This window comes from Myxocyprinus asiaticus, chromosome 37 (assembly GCF_019703515.2).
Source record: "Myxocyprinus asiaticus isolate MX2 ecotype Aquarium Trade chromosome 37, UBuf_Myxa_2, whole genome shotgun sequence".
NCBI lineage: Eukaryota > Metazoa > Chordata > Actinopteri > Cypriniformes > Catostomidae > Myxocyprinus > Myxocyprinus asiaticus.
In genome coordinates this window covers 18,831,417-18,852,162 of record NC_059380.1, presented here as the reverse complement: position 1 = coordinate 18,852,162, position 20,746 = coordinate 18,831,417, and the positions used below count along the sequence as shown (strand labels likewise).

At 39.1% G+C, this 20,746-nt stretch overlaps 1 protein-coding gene across 1 annotated transcript in view; it reads left to right on the top strand.

The window, feature by feature from the left end:
- Positions 1 to 212: 212 nt before the first annotated feature.
- The window catches only part of timeless (timeless circadian clock), a 62,579-nt gene continuing 42,045 nt past the window's right edge, over positions 213 to 20,746 (top strand). The window contains exons 1-12 of the mRNA XM_051676438.1: positions 213 to 421; positions 1,411 to 1,447; positions 2,346 to 2,472; positions 2,633 to 2,786; positions 3,855 to 3,969; positions 4,052 to 4,114; positions 4,195 to 4,296; positions 4,927 to 5,082; positions 8,071 to 8,204; positions 17,609 to 17,696; positions 17,807 to 17,983; positions 18,143 to 18,360. Coding sequence (XP_051532398.1) covers positions 2,376 to 2,472; positions 2,633 to 2,786; positions 3,855 to 3,969; positions 4,052 to 4,114; positions 4,195 to 4,296; positions 4,927 to 5,082; positions 8,071 to 8,204; positions 17,609 to 17,696; positions 17,807 to 17,983; positions 18,143 to 18,360 — 1,304 coding nt within the window. The 5' untranslated portion in view covers positions 213 to 421; positions 1,411 to 1,447; positions 2,346 to 2,375. The remainder of the gene's footprint in view (positions 422 to 1,410; positions 1,448 to 2,345; positions 2,473 to 2,632; positions 2,787 to 3,854; positions 3,970 to 4,051; positions 4,115 to 4,194; positions 4,297 to 4,926; positions 5,083 to 8,070; positions 8,205 to 17,608; positions 17,697 to 17,806; positions 17,984 to 18,142; positions 18,361 to 20,746) is intronic.

Here is a 20,746-nt window from a genome sequence, read left to right as displayed (position 1 = left end):
CTAGGAATAAATTCATTGGATGAATGTTTTACATTTTTTATGCTATATCTGAAAGCGACAGAGTTAAATAAAAGAATATAGGTCAGTCAGGGGCGATACAGTGCATTTGTACTAAGGATGGCGTAATGTGATTCGGACCCACACTCCCAACCAGCAGGTGGCGGTAATGCACCTTTCGTTGTATGCCAATCGCCATAGAAAATTAAGAAGAAGTCATTTCCCGTCTGAAGAGCGCGCGCTGCACAATGCCCGCGGAATGTATTTTCGTGCTTATGATTTTTTGTTGATGTCATTAATAATGACAGTAATTAAATACATTAATTAGTTTTATGCGAGAGGTTGGATTCATAGTAGAGTTCTCTCTGAGAGCGGGGCGACAGACATTAATATTGGCGATCATATCAAGATTTGATAAAATCTGGTATGTAATATTGTTATTTATCATGATATAATATAGTCATTAAATACATAGCGTCGTGATGCACTTTTATTGATTGTTATTCATCATGAAGCTTATATGTTACACTCACTCTGAGAGACTGTTCATATTGATATCAACAGTTTGTTAAAGCTTGGGTTGATGTGTGTTGATAGATCTTTGCATAATAGTGTGTTTTATAGTATGTTCGAGAGTTTAATGTGGCAGCATCTGCAAAAACATGCACGTGAGACTCTAGAGTGGAATGAAGTTTACAGTGGCCCAAACTCTTTGGACTCTTAGTGATACTTTAAAATGCCCGAATGTAATTGCAGTATTTAACTATGCACTTACTTAGAGAACATGGAGGGGATTTATTCTGAAATAGGTTCACGGTCCCGCGCAATAAATTAACCATGGTTTTACTACAGTAGGCTAATATTGTAACTATGCGTTTTGGCGGAAACTAATAGACCTTATTCACGCTAGCGCCATCTTTGATTTTTAATGGGAATGAAAGCGAGGTAAAAAGCTCCTAGATCACATCTGATTTTCCACAACTCATGTTGTCTGGAGTTCTTTGTATACTGAATGTTCTTGGACAGATATTTTATCAATGTTTTGTCCGCGGAACTATCCAAAAACACTTTAAACTGCGGTACAGCCCATTTGTCAGTAAATCCACATTTTCACTTTCCCTTCCACATTCTGGTGTGAAAGTAACTTTCACATTCAGCTACCTACTGGTTGGGGCTGGTCAAAGGTGGAGATTTATAGTAAAAAAAAAAAAAAGTACTTAAATATTGATCTGTTTCTCACCCACACTTATGTCGCTTCAGAAAATATGGATTTAACCACTGGAGTCATATGAATTACTTATATGCTGCCTTTGTCCTTTTGGGACCTTTTGAGTCCTGGTCACCGTTCACTTGTGTTGTATGGACCTACAGAGCTGAAATATTCTTTTAAAAATCTTCATTTGTGTTCTGCAGAAGAAAGAAAGTCATGCACATCTGGGATGCCATGAGGGTGAGTAAATGATGAGAGAGTTTTCATTTTTGGGTGAACTATACCTTTAATATACTGTGGTGGTATTAAATAACAATCATCATTAACATAATTTACTATAGTATTTATAATGTACTCCAAGTTACTTGAAAGAAAATCAGTAAAAATATAGATTTTCCAGTGGAAGGATTTTGATATTGATTCTTAAATCCTAAGATTGATCAGGGTTGTGATTTTTCCGCATTAATCTGCAAATAAAAAATAACCCATGTGAATTGTGTAAATCCGTAAAAAAAAAAAAAAGAACCAGCTGCTGTTAGGAATATTGCTAGATATGCAGCCAACTAGATAATACGTCTCGTTTTCATATTGAATTTTTAATTTAAATGAGGGCAAAAAATTAAATAAAACAAAGGAACAGACAAACTAGCAAACAAACTAGGTGACAGATGAAGCACTGGGTCAGCAGCAGAGCCGTGCCCCAAAAGGTAGTTTGAGTATATTGTGTCTCCTTTTTATATGTGAGGTTCACATAGATGGCTGATAAATCATGTGTGACCCTCTGGAATTGTCACTACATCTTGCTCCTCTCTGTTGACAAGTGTCAATAGATAGACAGTGACTTGAATTGCGACTGATGGGTTTCCATGAAAGAAAATTGTCTGACTGAGATTCCATGATAGCGGCCTGAAGTTCATTGTTTTCTTTGTGTTGTGAAGAAAGACCGTGTAGAGAATTCAAAGCTGTCAAATCAGACTTCAGGACCAAACAATTTAATTTCCACAGTGCTGTGATGTGTGTGTGTGTGTGTGTGTATATATATATATATATATATATATATATATATATATATATATATATATATATATATATAAATGCAATTTTTAATAACTCAGTGTGTGATTGACTTTCTCTGCAGATTTAGAGCCTTATTTCTCAGGACTGCTGTATGGACTTGTTCATGATGAACTGTGAGTTATTGGCCACCTGTAGTGCACTCGGTTATCTGGAGGGAAACACCTACCACAAAGAACCAGACTGCCTTGGTAACGCTCACACCTTTACATACCCTTAAAAAATGCATGGAACAAAATGTGCTTTACTGCAGGAAGTTCTGGAAAAGCTTTGTGTTTTTAGTGTGCTGCAGTGAGTGTCTTTTTCATAGTATGCATTGTTTGTTGTTTGTCCTGTGATTCATGTGTTCAGAAAGTGTGAAGGATCTGATTCGTTATCTGAGACATGAGGATGACACGCGAGACATCAGACAGCAGCTGGGAGCAGGACAGATCCTTCAGAATGACCTCTTACCCATCATCACCCAACACACACAGGACAAACCACTCTTTGATGCCTGTATTAGGTCTGAACTTAATATTTGTAATGATTTATCTATTAAATCAAAAGAATATATCCACTGTTTTGTTGAATGAATATGGATTGGTCTCGATGGTCGACTAATCAACTAGTTGTCCAACAACTGACTAGTCAACGTGTCCCATTAAAGCTGGCGCCACACTAGCCGATTTTTCCAGTGATTTTCAAGTGTGAGCTTCATTAACTTAATCACCGACCAGGTGGAGGGAGACGAAGTGTGCATTAGCGTCTCTCAGCGGGAGGTGGTTAGTCACTTGACTGTTGGGACTCCATGCTGAGTCGGTGGTTCCAGCAATGGAAAAGCACATCAAAACTGTTAGAAAAAATAGTTCTGTCGCCGAGGCGGGGTCTTGTGTTCTCGTCAAGTGACCAGTGAGCTTTTTCTGAAGAACTGACGATGTCAAGCTGATCTGAACGTTTTCATCTAACTCAGCTACATATTACAAACGCTAATTCTAATCGATGGTGATTCTGTCACCAAGCATTTTTCCTGCTTTTTCCCCCCCTACACTAAAAATGACATCAGAAAGCTGACACACAACAGTCTGTTTTTATTGAACATCGTTTCTTTACTCACTGAAAGCTGCACATGGACGTAGACATTCTACGGCAATCCCCGAGGGGATAAATACACTTTCTCACTTTCACAATCTCGCACTTTCACAAGGTATTTTACTCCATGAATTGCACACCTGGCTCGTTTGGAGCATTTGTCTCGGAGCCTGATGCGTTTTCTCCCTTGGTTCGGTTCGTATAGGGATATATGAACACAGCAATTGCACTCTGATATGCACCAAAGCAATCGGTCCGATTGCAAATGAACTCTGGAGAGGTTCGCTTGTGGTGAGAAACAATATCCGTATAAAAACCATGAACGTACCTGATGGATCTGCCAAGAAGAAATCTGTAGGTCAGATTAAGTGGTAAAGCAGATATATAGGTCGACCTCTAGTCCACAGTCGTTCAGGCAACCCACTGACTATTTGATTAAATGTAGATTTGCACATGCGTGTCAAGTAAAATAAGAGCTGTAACAGTGTAAAATTATCCTCAGGCTGATGGTGAACTTGACTCAGCCAGCGCTGCTTTGCTTTGAAAAAGTGCCTGATGATCCGGCCTTCCGACATCACTTCCTGCAAGTGACTTCATATCTTCAAGCTTACAAAGAGGTAAAACAAAGGAGAGTCAGTCTGAAGACATCAGCTGGTTTTTATTGATCAAAGTTATTGAAATGATCTGCTGTGTTTGCAGGCATTTGCTGATGAGAAGGTGTTTACAGTACTAAGTGAAACACTCTACAGCCTTCTGCAGCTGGTGAGAATCAAATCTATCATCATATATACTGTACATAAGATTGAGGATGTTTTTCATAATTCCTGATGTTTTTCTGTGAGGACTGGGAGCAAAGAAACGAAGAAGATAATTTACTAATCGAGAGAATTTTGCTGCTCGTCAGAAATGTGTTGCATGTTCCTGCTGACCCGTATGAGGAAAAGGTAAGTGTTTATAGACTTTAACATACTCACTGAAATATACTGTTTTAAACTGCAACACATAACCAAGATATTCATTTACATGCAAGTCAGAATAGAAATACAAATGATATCGAATTATGTCGAAAATATAAATGTCAATTTTAAACGTTTCTTATATAAAACACAGTGGTTCCATACTTATCAGATTTACAGTTATCACGTGCAAATGTATTCTTAAATACTGCTAAGAATAATATTAAACATTATATCAACATATATTTGTATTATTTATTTATATTTTTGTGGATGGTTTATTTTGTTGGTTTTTATTGATAGCCACAGTAGGCATGTGCCGATATCATATTACCATATCACAAAAATTGCTGAAGATTTTATCACAGTATACAGTATTATTACTGTTGTATTGCATTACAAAGCAGGTTGAAAGATAAACCAACTTTTTGTTTTGAATTGATTCCTTGAAACAAACATATTGGAACTGATTTGTGTAAATTAATCTGCCAAATGCCGAATTGTTATTGAGGTTTACATGATAGATGCAATGAAAGCATCATTCATTCTGGAGCTGCTTGTATATAAAGAGAATGTGGCAGTGTTCAGTGTTATTTTCTGTCTTGTGTTTTTGTGCAGCATGTGGATGATGATGCTAGTGTTCATGATAAACTGCTGTGGGCCATTCACATGAGTGGACTGGATGATTTGCTCAAGTTCCTGGCATGTGCTCAGAGTGAACAGCAGTGGAGCTTCCACATCCTGGAAATCATCTCACTCATGTTCAGAGATCAGGTGACCTCATTATCATTAAATATTATAAGCACACATCTGGGAGATCAAGTGAAAGTTCTGTCGTCCTTTACCTACATTCATTTTGTTATGAACCAGTAATGACTTTCTCGCTTCTGTAGAAAAGGAGAATTTTTGAAGCTTATTATGACTGCTTTTTTCCTTATTGATGGGAATGTTGTACTGGGTCTGTCAAACTCAAAAACCAAAAAAAAACATAAAAGTAGTCCGTACGATTTGTGCATTGTATTCCAAGCCTTCTGAATCCATACAGTAGCTTCGTTTGAGCAACAGACTGAAATTGAAGTTATTCAGTTGTTATCTTTTTGACAGCCCCGTCCACATTCAGTGACATTATATGGTGAATTTTGGCCTGGTCTTTCTTCTTGTATAGGTTTGGGATGAAATGAGGGTGAATTAAAGATAACAGAATTTAGTTTTGAATAAACTATTCATTTAGGCCACATCCACATGAATCCGTTTTCGTTTAAAAAGGCATTGAGTTTGCTTCATTTACACCTTTCATCCACATTGGAATGGCGTTTTCATCCACCGAAAATGGAGACTTGGAAAACGCTCTCCATTACCTTATACTTTAGGAACCGATGACGTTAATAAACGTAACTGAGTTTTCAAACAAAAACAGATAAGTGTGGATGTAGCCTTAAGGCCTCGATATACAGGTGCTGGTCATATAATTAGAATATCATCAAAAAGTTTATTTATTTCACTAATTCCATTCAAAAAGTGAAACTTGTATATTATATTCATTCATTACACACAGACTGATATATTTCAAATGTTTATTTCTTTTAATTTTGATGATTACAACTGACAACTAATGAAAATTCCAAATTCAGTATCTCAGAAAATTAGAATATTACTTAAGACCAATACAAAGAAAGGATTTTTAGAAATCTTGGCCAACTGAAAAGTATGAACATGAAAAGTATGAGCATGTACAGCACTCAATACTTAGTTGGGGCTCCTTTTGCCTGAATTACTGCAGCAATGCGGCGTGGCATGGAGTCGATCAGTCTGTGGCACTGCTCAGGTGTTATGAGAGCCCAGGTTGCTCTGATAGTTGCCTTCAGCTCTTCTGCATTGTTGGGTCTGGCATATCGTATCTTCCTCTTCACAATACCCCATAGATTTTCTATGGGGTTAAGGTCAGGCGAGTTTGCTGGCCAATTAAGAACAGGGATACCATGGTCCTTAAACCAGATACTGGTTGCTTTGGCACTGTGTGCAGGTGCCATGTCCTGTTGGAAAATGGAATCTGCATCTCCATAAAGTTGGTCAGCAGCAGGAAGCATGAAGTGCTCTAAAACTTCCTGGTATACAGCTGCGTTGACCTTGGACCTCAGAAAACACAGTGGACCAACACCAGCAGATGACATGGCACCCCAAACCATCACTGACTGTGGAAACTTTACACTGGACCTCAAGCAACGTGGATTGTGTGCCTCTCCTCTCTTCCTCCAGACTCTGCGACCCTGATTTCCAAAGGAAATGCAAAATTTACTTTCATCAGAGAACATAACTTTGGACCACTCAGCAGCAGTCCAGTCCTTTTTGTCTTTAGCCCAGGCGAGACGCTTCAGACGCTGTCTGTTGTTCAAGAGTGGCTTGACACAAGGAATGCGACAGCTGAAACCCATGTCTTGCATACGTCTGTGCGTAGTGGTTCTCCCCCACATTTTTGAATGGGTTTTGTTTCACAATCCTCTCCAGGGTGCGGTTATCCCTATTGCTTGTACACTTTTTTTCTACCACATCTTTTCCTTCCCTTCGCCTCTCTATTAATGTGCTTGGACACAGAGCTCTGTGAACAGCCAGCCTCTTTTGCAATGACCTTTTGTGTCTTGCCCTCCTTGTGCAACGTGTCAATGGTCGTCTTTTGGACAACTGTCAAGTCAGCAGTCTTCCCCATGATTGTGTAGCGTGCAGAACTAGACTGAGAGACCATTTAAAGGCCTTTGCAGGTGTTTTGAGTTAATTAGCTGATTAGAGTGTGGCACCAGGTGTCTTCAATATTGAACCTTTTCACAGTATTCTAATTTTCTGAGATACTGAATTTGGGATTTTCCTTAGTTGTCAGTTATAATCATCAAAATTAAAAGAAATAAACATTTGAAATATATCAGTCAGTGTGTAATGAATGAATATAATATACAAGTTTCACTTTTTGAATGGAATTAGTGAAATAAATCAACTTTTTGATGATATTCTAATTATATGACCAGCACCTGTACTTGATACAGAATCGAAGAACAAACGGGTGTGATGTCATTTACAACTAAATCTGTCCAAAAAGGTGTTTTTGAGTTGGTTTCGGTGGTTCGTAACAGCTTGCTGGGGCAAACATTTAGGAATACTTCTGACCGGCTGCTAAACACCTTCTTACTGTTATTGGTCCACGTCATCGGTAGGTGTGACCTAGAGCTCCACCTACCTTGAGGCTGACAGCTAATTCTGCTTATGTTCTTCAGTCAGTCAAAATCAGTCAACGTGAACATACCGGTGTGTAGAATTATTTGCGAGCTGGTGCAGATTTACCTACATCTGTACGATGCTTCACGTAGAGACATTTTATAAGAACATGTCATGCAATTGTTTCGTTTGTTTAATTGGTCTACAAAGGGAATCAAATCTATTCAGATAGCTTTTCGAGTGAATGGGCTCTTGAGACTATCTATATCTGGGCCTTTAGTCACTCCAATAAAACAACGATCTTAAGCCATCTTTGCACTGCAGAGGTGGCACAGAAGCTGAAGTGGCATTTAGGTGTATTTACAGACTTTTTAATGCTGCTCAAATATATATGAATATGAAACTAAATTATGAATTATATGCTGTACCATGACAACAAAGTTTAACTCGGCTGTGTAAAGACACATTAAGAGTACTACAGTATGTAGTATTATGGAAACATGGCTTCTGGGAGTCTTTTGATCTTGTGTATCTAATGAGGTGTTGTGTCTCTTGTAGACCGCTGAGCTGTTGGTCAGTGCCGGACAGATGCGTTCAGCACTGGAGAAACAGAAAGACATGCTGGACCTGGAGTTACTGCGACAGAAAGAGCTGGCAGAAAAACGCAGCCATGCAATACAGAGAGGAACCAGGTGAGAGAATCAGGAATGCACCAAAGTTTCAATCACTGAAAATGTTCGTTTGAAAATTAAACAGCATGCACGTGAAATAATCCAGGTTTAATCATATATAATGTAAACACAGGCTGATGGTGATATCTTGCTTGAAAAAAGCTCATGTTTACAGTTGATGAGGCACTTGCACCTGTTTTATATGTTTGATGAGATGCACACAGAAATTCAGGCCAACAACAAGCATGGTACGCAGTAACCATGGACGACTAAAAAATATTTGATCGGGAGCCGCTTGTCATTGACCAATCAGAGGTGATTTTATTCACAACCAATCAAACAAAATTAAGTTTTTATGTAGTAAAATACAACTTTGGGAAGAATATACTTGCTTTTGCTAAATGTCCTGAGCTATAGATCATTTCTGTGAATGTTTATAGATATAAATAGAAAAAAAAGCCTCATGAGGAGGCTGTGAGTGGACAAGTCGATGTGCCAGGTGAAAATAGACTGTCGGAAACATGTATAGCTTAGCAAACAAAAACAAAAAAGAGGAGAAGGAAAAGGCAAGGCGGAGCGACAGTGAGAGTAGAGAGAGAAAAAAAACTTGCTCGCCGGTTCCCAGACACACCGTCGCCTGGTCCTCAATCACTCCTCCACCCTCTGGCGGATGACATCTGCTCCTCCCGGGTGGACCGGAGCCAGTCCTCCGACCCCTGGCGGATGGAACGCCCCTCCGCGTCTTGGCGGCCAGTAGGGAACTCCTCCACTCCTGGCAGCGGCTGCTCCTTTGTGTTGATGGCAGTGGCGAGGACTCCACGACAGCATATCCCTGTAACAAGGTTGACGTGGGAAAGGAGGCGGCGGGAACCGGCTGAACAGTCAAAATAATGTTTAATGCAAACAAAAAGACACACAATACAAAAACACACATGGCAGCTGCATGTGGCTCTCTCCCGAACTGCCGCGTTCCGCTGCACTTATCCCTCTCCTCGGCTGATTAGCCCAATTGGCCCACCCTCCTCCTCGTCACAACGACATCTCATGTAATACGTTGTAGAGTTCAGATGTCCTTGTATTAACAGAAATCACTCAACTCAAGCCATTGAGTTCTATTTTTTGAACATCATCAGGTTACCTACGTGTCCTGGAAAATCTGGAATTTTGCAATGCATTTTTCCAGTCATGGAAAAGTCATGGAAAATTTGAAAAATACCTAAATGCCTTGGAAAAATAATGATTTGTTCTGGAAAATATTAATATAACCATTTGTCTGTGTTGCTAGCATGGTTTCCGTTACAAGCACAAAAACATGGTAAAGATCTGACTCGGAACAGGAGTCAAATACACATTTGTATAGTTTTTTTCACTGCTGCGGCTATGCATTGTGAAACAACATCAGCGGTTAAGGGCGCTTACACCCTCATGATTGATTACAGTAGCAGCCAATCATGTGCTTGGCAGTCGTGGTCCAACCGAGGCAGATCTCTTGATTGGTTACAGCTACGACCAATTGCGTGCTTTGCTTCAGCGGCGCATGCAAAGACAGAAGCGGCATTCGTGAAACTTCTCATTCATAAACAAACTGAATGACCTGGTACTTGTACCGACAGACTGAATGAGAGGGGCAAGTTGTTCGTTTACTTGAGCATCAGCATGTGAGTCTAGCTTGTTCATCATGGAGAGAAAAGGGCAGAAGAGCTATAAATGTGTGAAAGTGACTGATGTTTCTACACTTTGAGGGGATATCACGTGACTTGTGTCAGTGCTGCCGAATACATCTATGAGGTCTATGGCCACTGTGTCTATGAGGTCAGCACAACCTCGGCTCCAACTTCACACCAAAGTGTTTTTCACGCACGTTTTGCCTCACAAATGTTGTCTTTGAGAGTACAAAGCTACATTAAATATTTTAAAATGCTTGAAATTTATGAAGAGATGTTGAACGTCTCGTAATTTATTTTAATTAATTTTTACCTTATAATTTCCAAGTATCCAAAGACTCCAGTTATTGAACTACAGTAATTAAATTTTTCAATGTTTATTGTGCACCCTTCCTGTTTTCTTGCGTGGCAAGCTCATAAATTCGCCCCTCCATAACACTTACTACAACGTGAAGCAAACTTATCTCTTCATAAACTTTTCTAAACTTTACTAACTTCATGAAATACATCTTCGCCTACAATACATCCAAAATTCTGCAGCTACAGTTCTTACTTCCAGTAAAAAGTCTGCACAAATCACCCCCATTCTGCAACAGCTCCATTGGCTACCAATTACCTATCTCATTCAATACAAGATATTGTTGATAACTTTTAAGGCACTTCACACACTTGCTCCTCAGTACATCACTGAGATGCTTCACCCTTATATTCCCACTCGCACTCTACGGTCTACTGGTGCAAATTTCCTGTTAACCCGAAGTTCAGTTTGTCTCCGATGGGAGGCAGGTCATTTATGACTGTTGCTCCTTGACATTGGAATGCTCTCCCACAACCCCATTCGAGAACTCACTACTTTCTTCTCCTTTAAATCACATCTAAAACTCATCTCTTCACTCAGTGTTATTTCTTGGCTGCTTGTTTGGGAGTTTTTTTTTTTTTTGGGGGGGAGTGTATTTGTTATCTGTCCATTTGCTGTATTTCATGTATTTGCTCTCATGTAAAGTGACCTTGGGTTCAAGAAAGGCGCTATATAAAATAAACGTATTATTATTATGAATAAAATGCTCCCGATTGAGACAATTTCTTTAATGGTCCTGAGTCCAAATACAATGTGATATGTATTTGGAAATAATCTTGGATAAAATGCTACGCTACCTCATACATCCTTGTTATCATCCTTGGTGGTCCACTTTCTCTGGTTAAAGTGGACCAATCACAGCTGTTGTGGTCTGTGTCGATGCGACGAGACACGCAGTAAAGGTTTTGAAGAGGTGCACGTCAGGCTATGGCGTAGGCTACACCGTAACCACCATAGCTACGCGTAGCCTACGTCGTAAATTCAACGCAGAAGTATAAATTAGTCTTAAGGGCGCTTACTAGGGCAGGGGTTTTCAAAAGTCAAAGACAGTGGGCCTCCCTTGTGACACAATGTACACGATGGCACCCCCAATGCAGAATGTTTTTTGTGGGGGTTAGGTTTAGAGGTGGAGTTAGGTGATAGAATATATAGTTCGTACAGTATAAAAATGATTATGTCTATGGAGATTCCTCATAAGCATAGCCGTACCAATGTGGTGTGTGTGTGTGTGTGTGTGTGCACAAAGGACTACTGAATAGAAACTCTTCTTGAATGTCCATGTTTTTCACATACCTCACATATGTTAACAGCTGTGCGCAGCTGGCCACATCAGTGAATTCGTTGATCTGGAGTGCAAAAAATGGGCTGTGCCTGATGCTGTCTAACACTTACTCCTTCACATCCTGTGCCATGTCAGAGATGCACCGACCCACTGTGTTGTCAGAGAGTGGAATAGAATCAAGCTTAGAAGCCGCTGCCTCTCCTACCATCAAGGAACACATATCTTTGGCTGCCGGCAGAATCAACGTGTCTCCGATGTTATGTGCTTTGTCCGCCTTGGCAAAACGCAGCGCAACATGATATGAAGCGTCAGTGGCCTTTACATTTAATTTGACCATTTCTCCGCTTCAAAGTGAATGTGTAGAGCCGGCCGCTCATCATGATCATCATGTATATGCTTGTGTGTGTGTGTGTGAGATGACAAAGACAGCGAGCACTCTGAAGTGCATAGCACATACAGACTATGTATTTATTTAATTAAATAACTGCTTTACGGGGATTAATAATCACACTATGCCATGGAGCATACTGCTTATCTGGAGGTGAGAAACTTCTGTCAAAAACACACAGAAACGACAAAATAAAAGCTAGAGTTAAATGGACACGTGTTTTTGCGTAAATATTACACTTGTTGGGCACATAAAATGTCCTGGAAAATTGTGGCTTGAAAAGATTGGGAACTCTGATCATAATAGTGTGTTAAATAGAATTTGTGTAAAGTCAGTATTATATTGATCACACTGAAACATAACGACACTTTTTCTGTACAGATGTAATTGTATTTTAACAGTGTTTTAAAGATTATTGGAGCTTATATGTTTTTAAGTCACACTAATTGAATAAAGTTGCTGTAATCATTTATTCTAAAATTAATAGAGTTTATTAATAGAGCATTTTCAGCAGTTGATTAGAATTATCGAGTTGTGGTTTTTGACCCAGTGTGTCCAGAAATTTCTGTTTTGGCCAAGAATATTCAGTTTGGTACATCATTAAATGCAACTTCTCAAAGAGGGATTTAGCTTGCTCAGGTCGGACATCAAATCGTCTAACCCCCTCTTGCTACCTTTTCTTACCAAGCTATCCTAAATGCACCAAAGCAGTACAGACCTTTATGGTGTATCATTACAGGCCCCTGGCAATGAGCTTGTACTGTTTTCACTGAAAGTGGTCAGCTTGTGCTGAATTTGTCAAAGGTCCTGTGGTCCCTGATGATCTCACACTGTACTTGGGGTGTACTTGGGGACCGGGGACTGTAGTGCTCAACTTGGACTCTATTAGCCAAAGACCCTGGTGTTCACCTACCTTTGGCAGTCCTGAGGCTTTGGACGCCCCTGGTAGTCTGAGGCCCTGGGGCACCGGCCACACTCTTGATCTTGATCAGTACCGTGGTATAGTAATGGTATCAGATGGTAATAGGGATGCACTGATCCAATACCTGGATCGGTATCGGCTCCGATACTGAAGCTTTTTGACGGATCGGGTAGTGGTCCGACGAGCCCGATCCAAATCCGATACTGTGTGTTAGTCATGTTCGTTACTGTCAAGCTCCAAAAATGACATAAAAGAACCATTAAAAAACACCATTAAAGCAGTTCATAAGACTCGTGCATTTTATTAAAAGCCACTTGAAGATGTGCGATAGCTCTGTGAATCACAAAAGGCTGTATTTAATAAGTAAATATATAGTATGCGCAGCGCCAGCGTGTTAGTGAATGCTACTACTCTGTTGACACAAACTCACGCACAGGCTGGTGATGCACTCATGGCTTCTCAGCGGTGCGCAGTATTTGAGTGCTACTCAAGAACAGCATCACAGATGTAGATGCTCAATAGTTCTGTTCACTTATAAGTGAACAGAACTATTGAGCATCTACATCTGTGATGCTGTGATGCTATTTATATCTTCAGCTTTAGTGTGTCAATAGGAAATATAAATGTTAGACTCCCAAACATTACTTTTGCAAATAGACAACACTTAATGTTTGGGAGTCTAACATTTATATTTCCTATTGACACACTAAAGCTGAAGATATAAATAGCATCACAGCATCACAGATGTAGATGCTCAATATAATATGCATTTAGAACGGCACCAGAGGTGCATTTTACCAGAATTTGAATAAGAAGCGAATTAAACTACTGTGAACTTGCCTACAAACAGACACATACTGAACTTCCTGGAGAGTTTAGAATGTCAAAATAAAAGCGTTTTAAATATTACTGTTGTATTTAAAATTAAAAGTCAATAATAATAATAATAATATTAATAATAATATTAATAACAATTTAACAATTTTAAAAATAAAACACTGGTTTCTTTTCTACTGAATACTTAAAGACCGGAATTACTGTTAATTTTGCTGCTACATTATCCATTATACTAGTTAATAATAAAGTGTTTCTTTATAAGCTATACATTTATATTGAAATAATGTGTAGTTAGAGGTTTGTGTTTCTTTACATATTAAAGAGTACTCCCAATTAGTTGCACACAATAATGTAAATATATTCTAAACTGATTATGCAAAAAAAAATAAAAATAAAAAAAACACTGGTATCGGCTTGGGATCGTTATTGGCCGATACTGAGATTTCCGATATTGGAATCGGATCGGAAGAGAAAAAGTGGTATCGGTGCATCCCTAGATGGTAATACCATAGCACCTTGAAAAATACTGTGGTATTAAATAACAAACATCATCATATACTATAGTATTACAAGGAACTTCAAAGCATATTATGTATTACCAATGTACAGTACATGTCCTAAAAACATGGTATTACAATGGTACCATGTCCAAAAAATATAGTAATACCAAGGAACTATTTCCAAGAAACTTGGAAAATGTTTCTAAAAATGTTTTGGAATGGGTTTAAATCTGGAAAGAAGCAACAACGAAATATGAACTTTATATATATATATATATATATATATATATATATATATATATATATAAAATATACACACACACATACCCTAAAAGGGCAGCGTATCCTAGGGGATACAAACAGTACAATTTAAAATACAAGCAATATTTTGAAGAAAATATGAAATTGTATTATTTGGACCCTAAATTGTCAGAAAATAGCAATAAATTAATTTTCTGAGGTTTCTTTATGGTCTTGCCCTCTTAAGGGTTAAACACTCAAAGCCTATTAGAATTGTAGAGATACATTAAAAAAGAAAAGAAAGTTAGACTTGTTCCAGTTATGCTTTCAGTTCAATGCATTTACTCATTTAAAATTTTGATTTCATTTTTTATTTCAAGAATAGGTATTTCAGTGAGTAATGATGCCATTTATATATATATATATATATCAGTATTGTGCAAATGTTTTAGGCATTTGTGAAAAATGTTGCATAGTGAGGATGTCTTCAAAAATAATGACATAAATAGTTTCCGATTATCACTTGAAGTCCAGTAAAGATTAAAAAAAAGCTAAATCAATATTCGGTGTGACCACCTTTGCCTTTAAACCAATTCTCCTAGGTACAACTGGACACAGTTTTTCTTGGTTGTTGGCAGATAGGATGTTCCAAGCTTCTTGGAGAATTCATCACAGTTCTTCTATCTGCTTAGGCTGTCTCAGTTGCTTTTGTCTCTTTATGTAATCTCAGACTGACACAATGCTTTGTGGGGGCCATGACATCTGTTGCAGGCCTCCTTGTTCTTTTATTCTAATCATTTCTATTTGCAAAAGTAATGTTTGGGAGTTTAACATTTATATTTCCTATTGACACACTAAAGCTGAAGATATAAATAACTATCTTAAGATAAATTCTTTTGCACATTACTGTGTGTGTGTAATATATATATATATATATATATCAAGAATTAGGGATGCACCGATTTATCGGCCAAACATCAGTATCGGTCGATATTCACCTTGTTGACTGCCATACGATGGCAGTGGCCAAAGTTTATCTGTTTATTTGTATTTGTTATTTGCAGTTGACTTGGACAACATTAGCCTACCCAGCTGCAGATTCAGAGAAGATCCAACAGGTGGTAGTATAATACCACCCACAGCCACTGGCTGGACATGACTCTGGCATGACGTAAGAGGGCAACGGGTGCCGTGAGCACGTGTAGTTTGTTTTCAAATAAGTGCAAGAAAATGTTGTGGGAGTATTTTACTGTCTCGGAAAAAGATCAGCGATATGTAATTTGTAAGACATGTTCCAGTGATGTTCCAAGAGGAGGTACTACAAGAATTTTAACACATCAAATCTCATCGGCCATTTGAAAAGCTGACATGAAGTGTACAACGATTACCTGAAAGTCGACAAAAAATGGAGAGATGAACTGGACACCAAGAAACCACAAACCACCACCAGCAAGACTCGGTCGATAACCACAGCATTTGAGAAAGGGAAAAAATTCCCCATGGACAGCGCCAAAGCTAAAGGGATCATTAAAAAGGTGATTTAGTTTATCGCATTAGATGACCAACCTTTCGTGGGGTTTCGAGGCCTGATGGAGTATATGGAGCCCCGCTACACACTGCCTAGTCATCGTCATTTTACAGACGTCTGTCTCCCCGAATTCTACAATGTTGTCGCCACACAGATTCATGAGATACTGGCCAGTGACATCCCTGCCATCAGTTTTACAACTGATATATGGAGTTTGGATGCTAGCCCTGTGAATATGCTTAGCCTCACAGCACAGTGGATTGACAAAGATTTTAACTTGATAAAAGCAGTGTTACACTCCCAGGAGTTCACGGGCTCCCACTCTGCACCTGCTATCTCAAAGGCATTTGAGAAAATGTTTGAAACATGGAAAATAGACAAATCCAAAGTGCATGCTGTTGTGAGAGATAACGCCAGAAATATGGCAAAAGCTATGACGGATAGTGGTCTGGCAAGTTTTGGCTGCTTGGCACACAACTTGCAGCTAGCTGTCCACGATGGTGTGCTGAGCCAGCGCAGCATCTTGGATGTAGTGGCAATAGGCTGAAAGATAGTGGGACTCTTTAAACACTCACCCCTTGCCTACTCACGCCTGCAGGCTGTGCAGATCCAGTTGGGGATGAAACCAAAAAGGCTTCATGTTGCCACTCGGTGGAATAGTACATTCTACATGATGAAAAGCCTTCTGGAACAAAAGCACGCACTTGCAACATATACTGCAGACTACGACCTCCCCGCAACCCACACTGCTCACCAGTGGGGATTAGTTGAAAACTTTATCACACTTCTCTCTCCGTTTGAACAACTGACAAAAGAAGTCAGCTCATCAGAGGCATCGGCTGCTGACGTGATCCCCTCGGTGAGAGTCCTGAGACGTCTTAAGCAAGGAGGCTGACACAGACCATGGTGTTAAAACAACAAAGACCGCATTATTAGAGACTGTAAACAAACGATTTGATCAAATCGAGTCTGATCCCATTTTCTGCAGTGCAACATCACTGGATCCCAAATATAAGGACCGCTACTTTGATGAGGATGTTAAACAACGCGCACGAGCAATTGAGGCGCATCTGATGGATAGGCCTGCTGCCGGTGCTGGAGATGAGATGCACAGTAGAGAGAGAGTTGGTCACACACAGAGCAAGAGGGCACGAAAGGATGGGGCACCACCCCGTTGTTAAATAACAACAAAAATAATCGGCCAAATTGTTATTTTAAACATTGGTATCGGCCCAGAATTTCACAATCGGTGCATCTCTATCAAGGATGAATGTTTTTACTTTTGCAGATGTAACTACTGATTTCAAGAACTGGCTCTTTCACTAGTACTAGTTCACTAATTCCATTGCTGATATCAAGAATAAGCTTTTTAACTAGTGAACATTGAATTGTAGATATTTATGATTCATATCCTGTACGTGATTAAATGTCGAAAGGGCTTGTAGTATACTGAAGGACCATGGTGTCTATTTATCACAAACAAACGCGTCTGATCAATGTCTGGTGGACAAGAACCTAAACCAGCCTGATAATACAGGGCTTCCTAAAGACTGACTAGTCATTCAGACAAACCACCCACTAGTTGATTTTTAAAAAAAAGTAGTTTTGCAATGTAGATATGATCTCTAGATAATATGATCCCTATCATAAACCTACTGAACAATTAAAACAACAAATCAGTAATTTCTCTTCTCTTTCTTTTAAAGACATTCACGCTTCCGTGGCTCGTATGTCATTCAAGGACTGAAGGCCATTGGAGAGAAAGACGTGATTTTTCATCAGGGACTTCACAACGTATGTCACTTTACAGCAATTCAATGACATAAATTATCATGTAAACAATTTCCTTTTTACATTTAAAAGAAAATGGCAAATAATTAATGCTTTTGTGTCTTGTCTTTAAGTTTAAGTATTATTCTCATGACGTGGGTAAGGCTGTGAGACGTGTGCCCAAACGCAAACAGATTGCGCAGGATTCCGAGAGTCAGCGGCGCTCCTCATTAAACGTGCGTCTCTTTCTGCGTGAATTCTGCATTGACTTCCTGGAGAACTGCTACAATCGACTCATGTATCTGGTGAAGGTGAGCAACACAACATCCACATCACTGAAACTGAAATCTAAATGTTGACACTGCAATCAGCCAATACAGATCCGATTGGCAAGGCTTTTGTTTTTTTTGTTTTTTTTAAAGAGCCCCCCTGTCAGTATTTCTCACTCACGTGGGGTGTTGTCTGTTTAGGAGGGTTTGGTTCGTGAGCGGGCTCAGCAGCACGATGAGACATATTATCTGTGGGCTTTGTCCTTCTTCATGGCTTTCAACCGTGGTCAGAACTTCAGACCAGATCTGGTGTCTGAGACCATGTCCATCCGCACCTTTCATTTCATTGAGAAGAATATCACCAACTATTATGAAATGATCCTCACTGACCGCAAAGAAGCCACATCCTGGTCTCGCAGGTCAGACTACAATCTTGCTACTAGTGAATGCTATTTGTGAAAGATAATGTTGTAATTGTTCAAGTGCAGTAACTTGTACTTTTGGAATTAGCTTTGGATAAATATTGTAATTTTCATTTATCCTGAATTGTGGCTCTGACATATTAACAGTTGAACAAACATTTAAAGACTTTCTGCTGTTTTTTTTTTTTTTTAATTTCTATCAGACATTTCAAATAGGCTGTGTCCGAACCCTAAACCATGCTGCCTCAGTGCCCAATTAGTCAATGACTTCATAGGTAGCATTTTGTGTATAAAGGTATCTCATAAACATACTGGTTTCAGATTGACTTCCAGACACTGTAACGCCCAGGCTAATGATCCTATGTTCATAATTCAGAGCTTTGTTAATGGGATGTGTACTGTATTTGTATATTAGACAATGCTGTCCTTTTTTCACTGTAATAATTTGAAGTTTTCTAAACAGACCACAAAAGACATTTTGACGCAACTATAATATAATAATTAATAATTATAATAATTTTCTTTATTTATCACACATTATACAGTTGCACATATACAGTGAAATTCTTCTTTTCACATATCCCAGCTAGGCTGGGGTCAGAGTGCAGGGTCAGCCATGATACAGTGCCCCTGGAGCAGATAGGGTCAAGGGCCTTGCTCAAGGGCCCAACAGTGGCATCTTGGCGGTGCTGGGGCTTGAACCCCCGACCTTCTGAGCCTTAACCGCTGAGCTACCACTGCCCTAGCAGCAATTACGGGGCCTAGCACAGCAACAAGAAGAATTGCAATAAAATATGACTGCCTAAAAACATCACCTGAGATGTTGTATTCAAGGTGGTTTAAAAGCCAGAAGCAGAATTACATAATGTAAATTAAATTGCTTATAATTCTTGAACAATAGGTGGCGCTATTACCAAATTGATATGGTGTGGTTAGGAAATTATTCGAATTAATCGCATATATACTCCGATAAGCCAAAACATTAATACCACCTGCCTAATTTTGTGTAGGTCCCCCTCGTGCCACCAAAACAGCCCCAACCCGCATCTATAATAGCATTCTGAGATGCTGTTCTTCACACCACAATTGTACAGAGCAGTTATCCGAGTTACCGTAGACTTTGTCAGTTCGAACCAGTCTGGCCATTCTCTGTTGACCTCTCTCATTAACAAGGCATTTCCGTCCACAGAACTGCCACTCACTGGATGTTTTTTGTTTTTGGCACCATTCTGAGTACATTTTAAAGACTGATGTGCGTGAAAATCCCAGGAGATCAGCAGTTACAGAAATAATCAATCCAGCCCATCTGGCACCAATGATTTTTCCCATAAAGTGCGCTTTAAAAGACACAGGGGAGTGACTTCATTGCGTCAGAGATGTCACTTTACTCAGCTGATTGGTTCAGAATCTGTTAGGGATCTGTTGCCGAGAACAAAACTTGCCACGGAGCAGGTTAGCCGTGCAGCGCAAGTTACTATGGCGATGAACACCGTTAAAAGCCGGCCAACCTTCATGGTACATAAAACCCAGGGTTGACGCAAACTAAACTAAAACTTAACTGGCTAGCCACCGAATCCGGGTTCATGGTATAGGCCTCTGCTTTGTGTACATCATCAACACGTTTATTTATACCTTTTAACATGATTATTAAAGTGTTTTGTCAAAATACTAATAATATTTTTAAATGATTCAAATATTTAAGAGGTGAAACCTGTGATCGCTGATGCGATTTCAATGGAAGACCTTTATTTTTTTACTATTACTATTTACAGCCTCAGCAGACAATGGAAGAAGGCTTAAACTTTGGTAAAATTAAAATAGTACACACAATTAAACTATAAACAAAAAGCAAAAAGAATGTGAATTCAATTATGATGGGGATTACATTTTTATTTAACAAGAAAGATGTAGTAATGTAACAACAATTAAGCATACAATCATAAGCAGTTTTTATCATTGTTTCTTTTTAATAATACATTTGTGTGGAAGTAAAGACAGCGCTAATGGAGATGAGTATACATTCTTTCCAAGTACTGTGTACCTAAACATTTTGCAGCAACTTTACCTTATTTAACTATTTGCCAAACTGAACAGTAAGCACAATATCTCCCTAGAAGTTTGATTCATTAAAGCATGAAAACCAATATAAGCAGCGATCCACTCTGATCATGTCAAGTTTTTTCAGGTATCTTATCTTGTTCTCTTGTGTTAACTCATCATTATCATGGCTCTGCTGAAACCACTGTTGTGATATGATGATGGATTTAGGCTTGAAACTGCTCGGATGTTTCACAATCACACTAAATCATGTATTCAGCATATGGTCGACTGCATCCGCAGTGGTCTTCTTTAGGCTTCTATATTTTTGGGGTTGGAAGCTGTT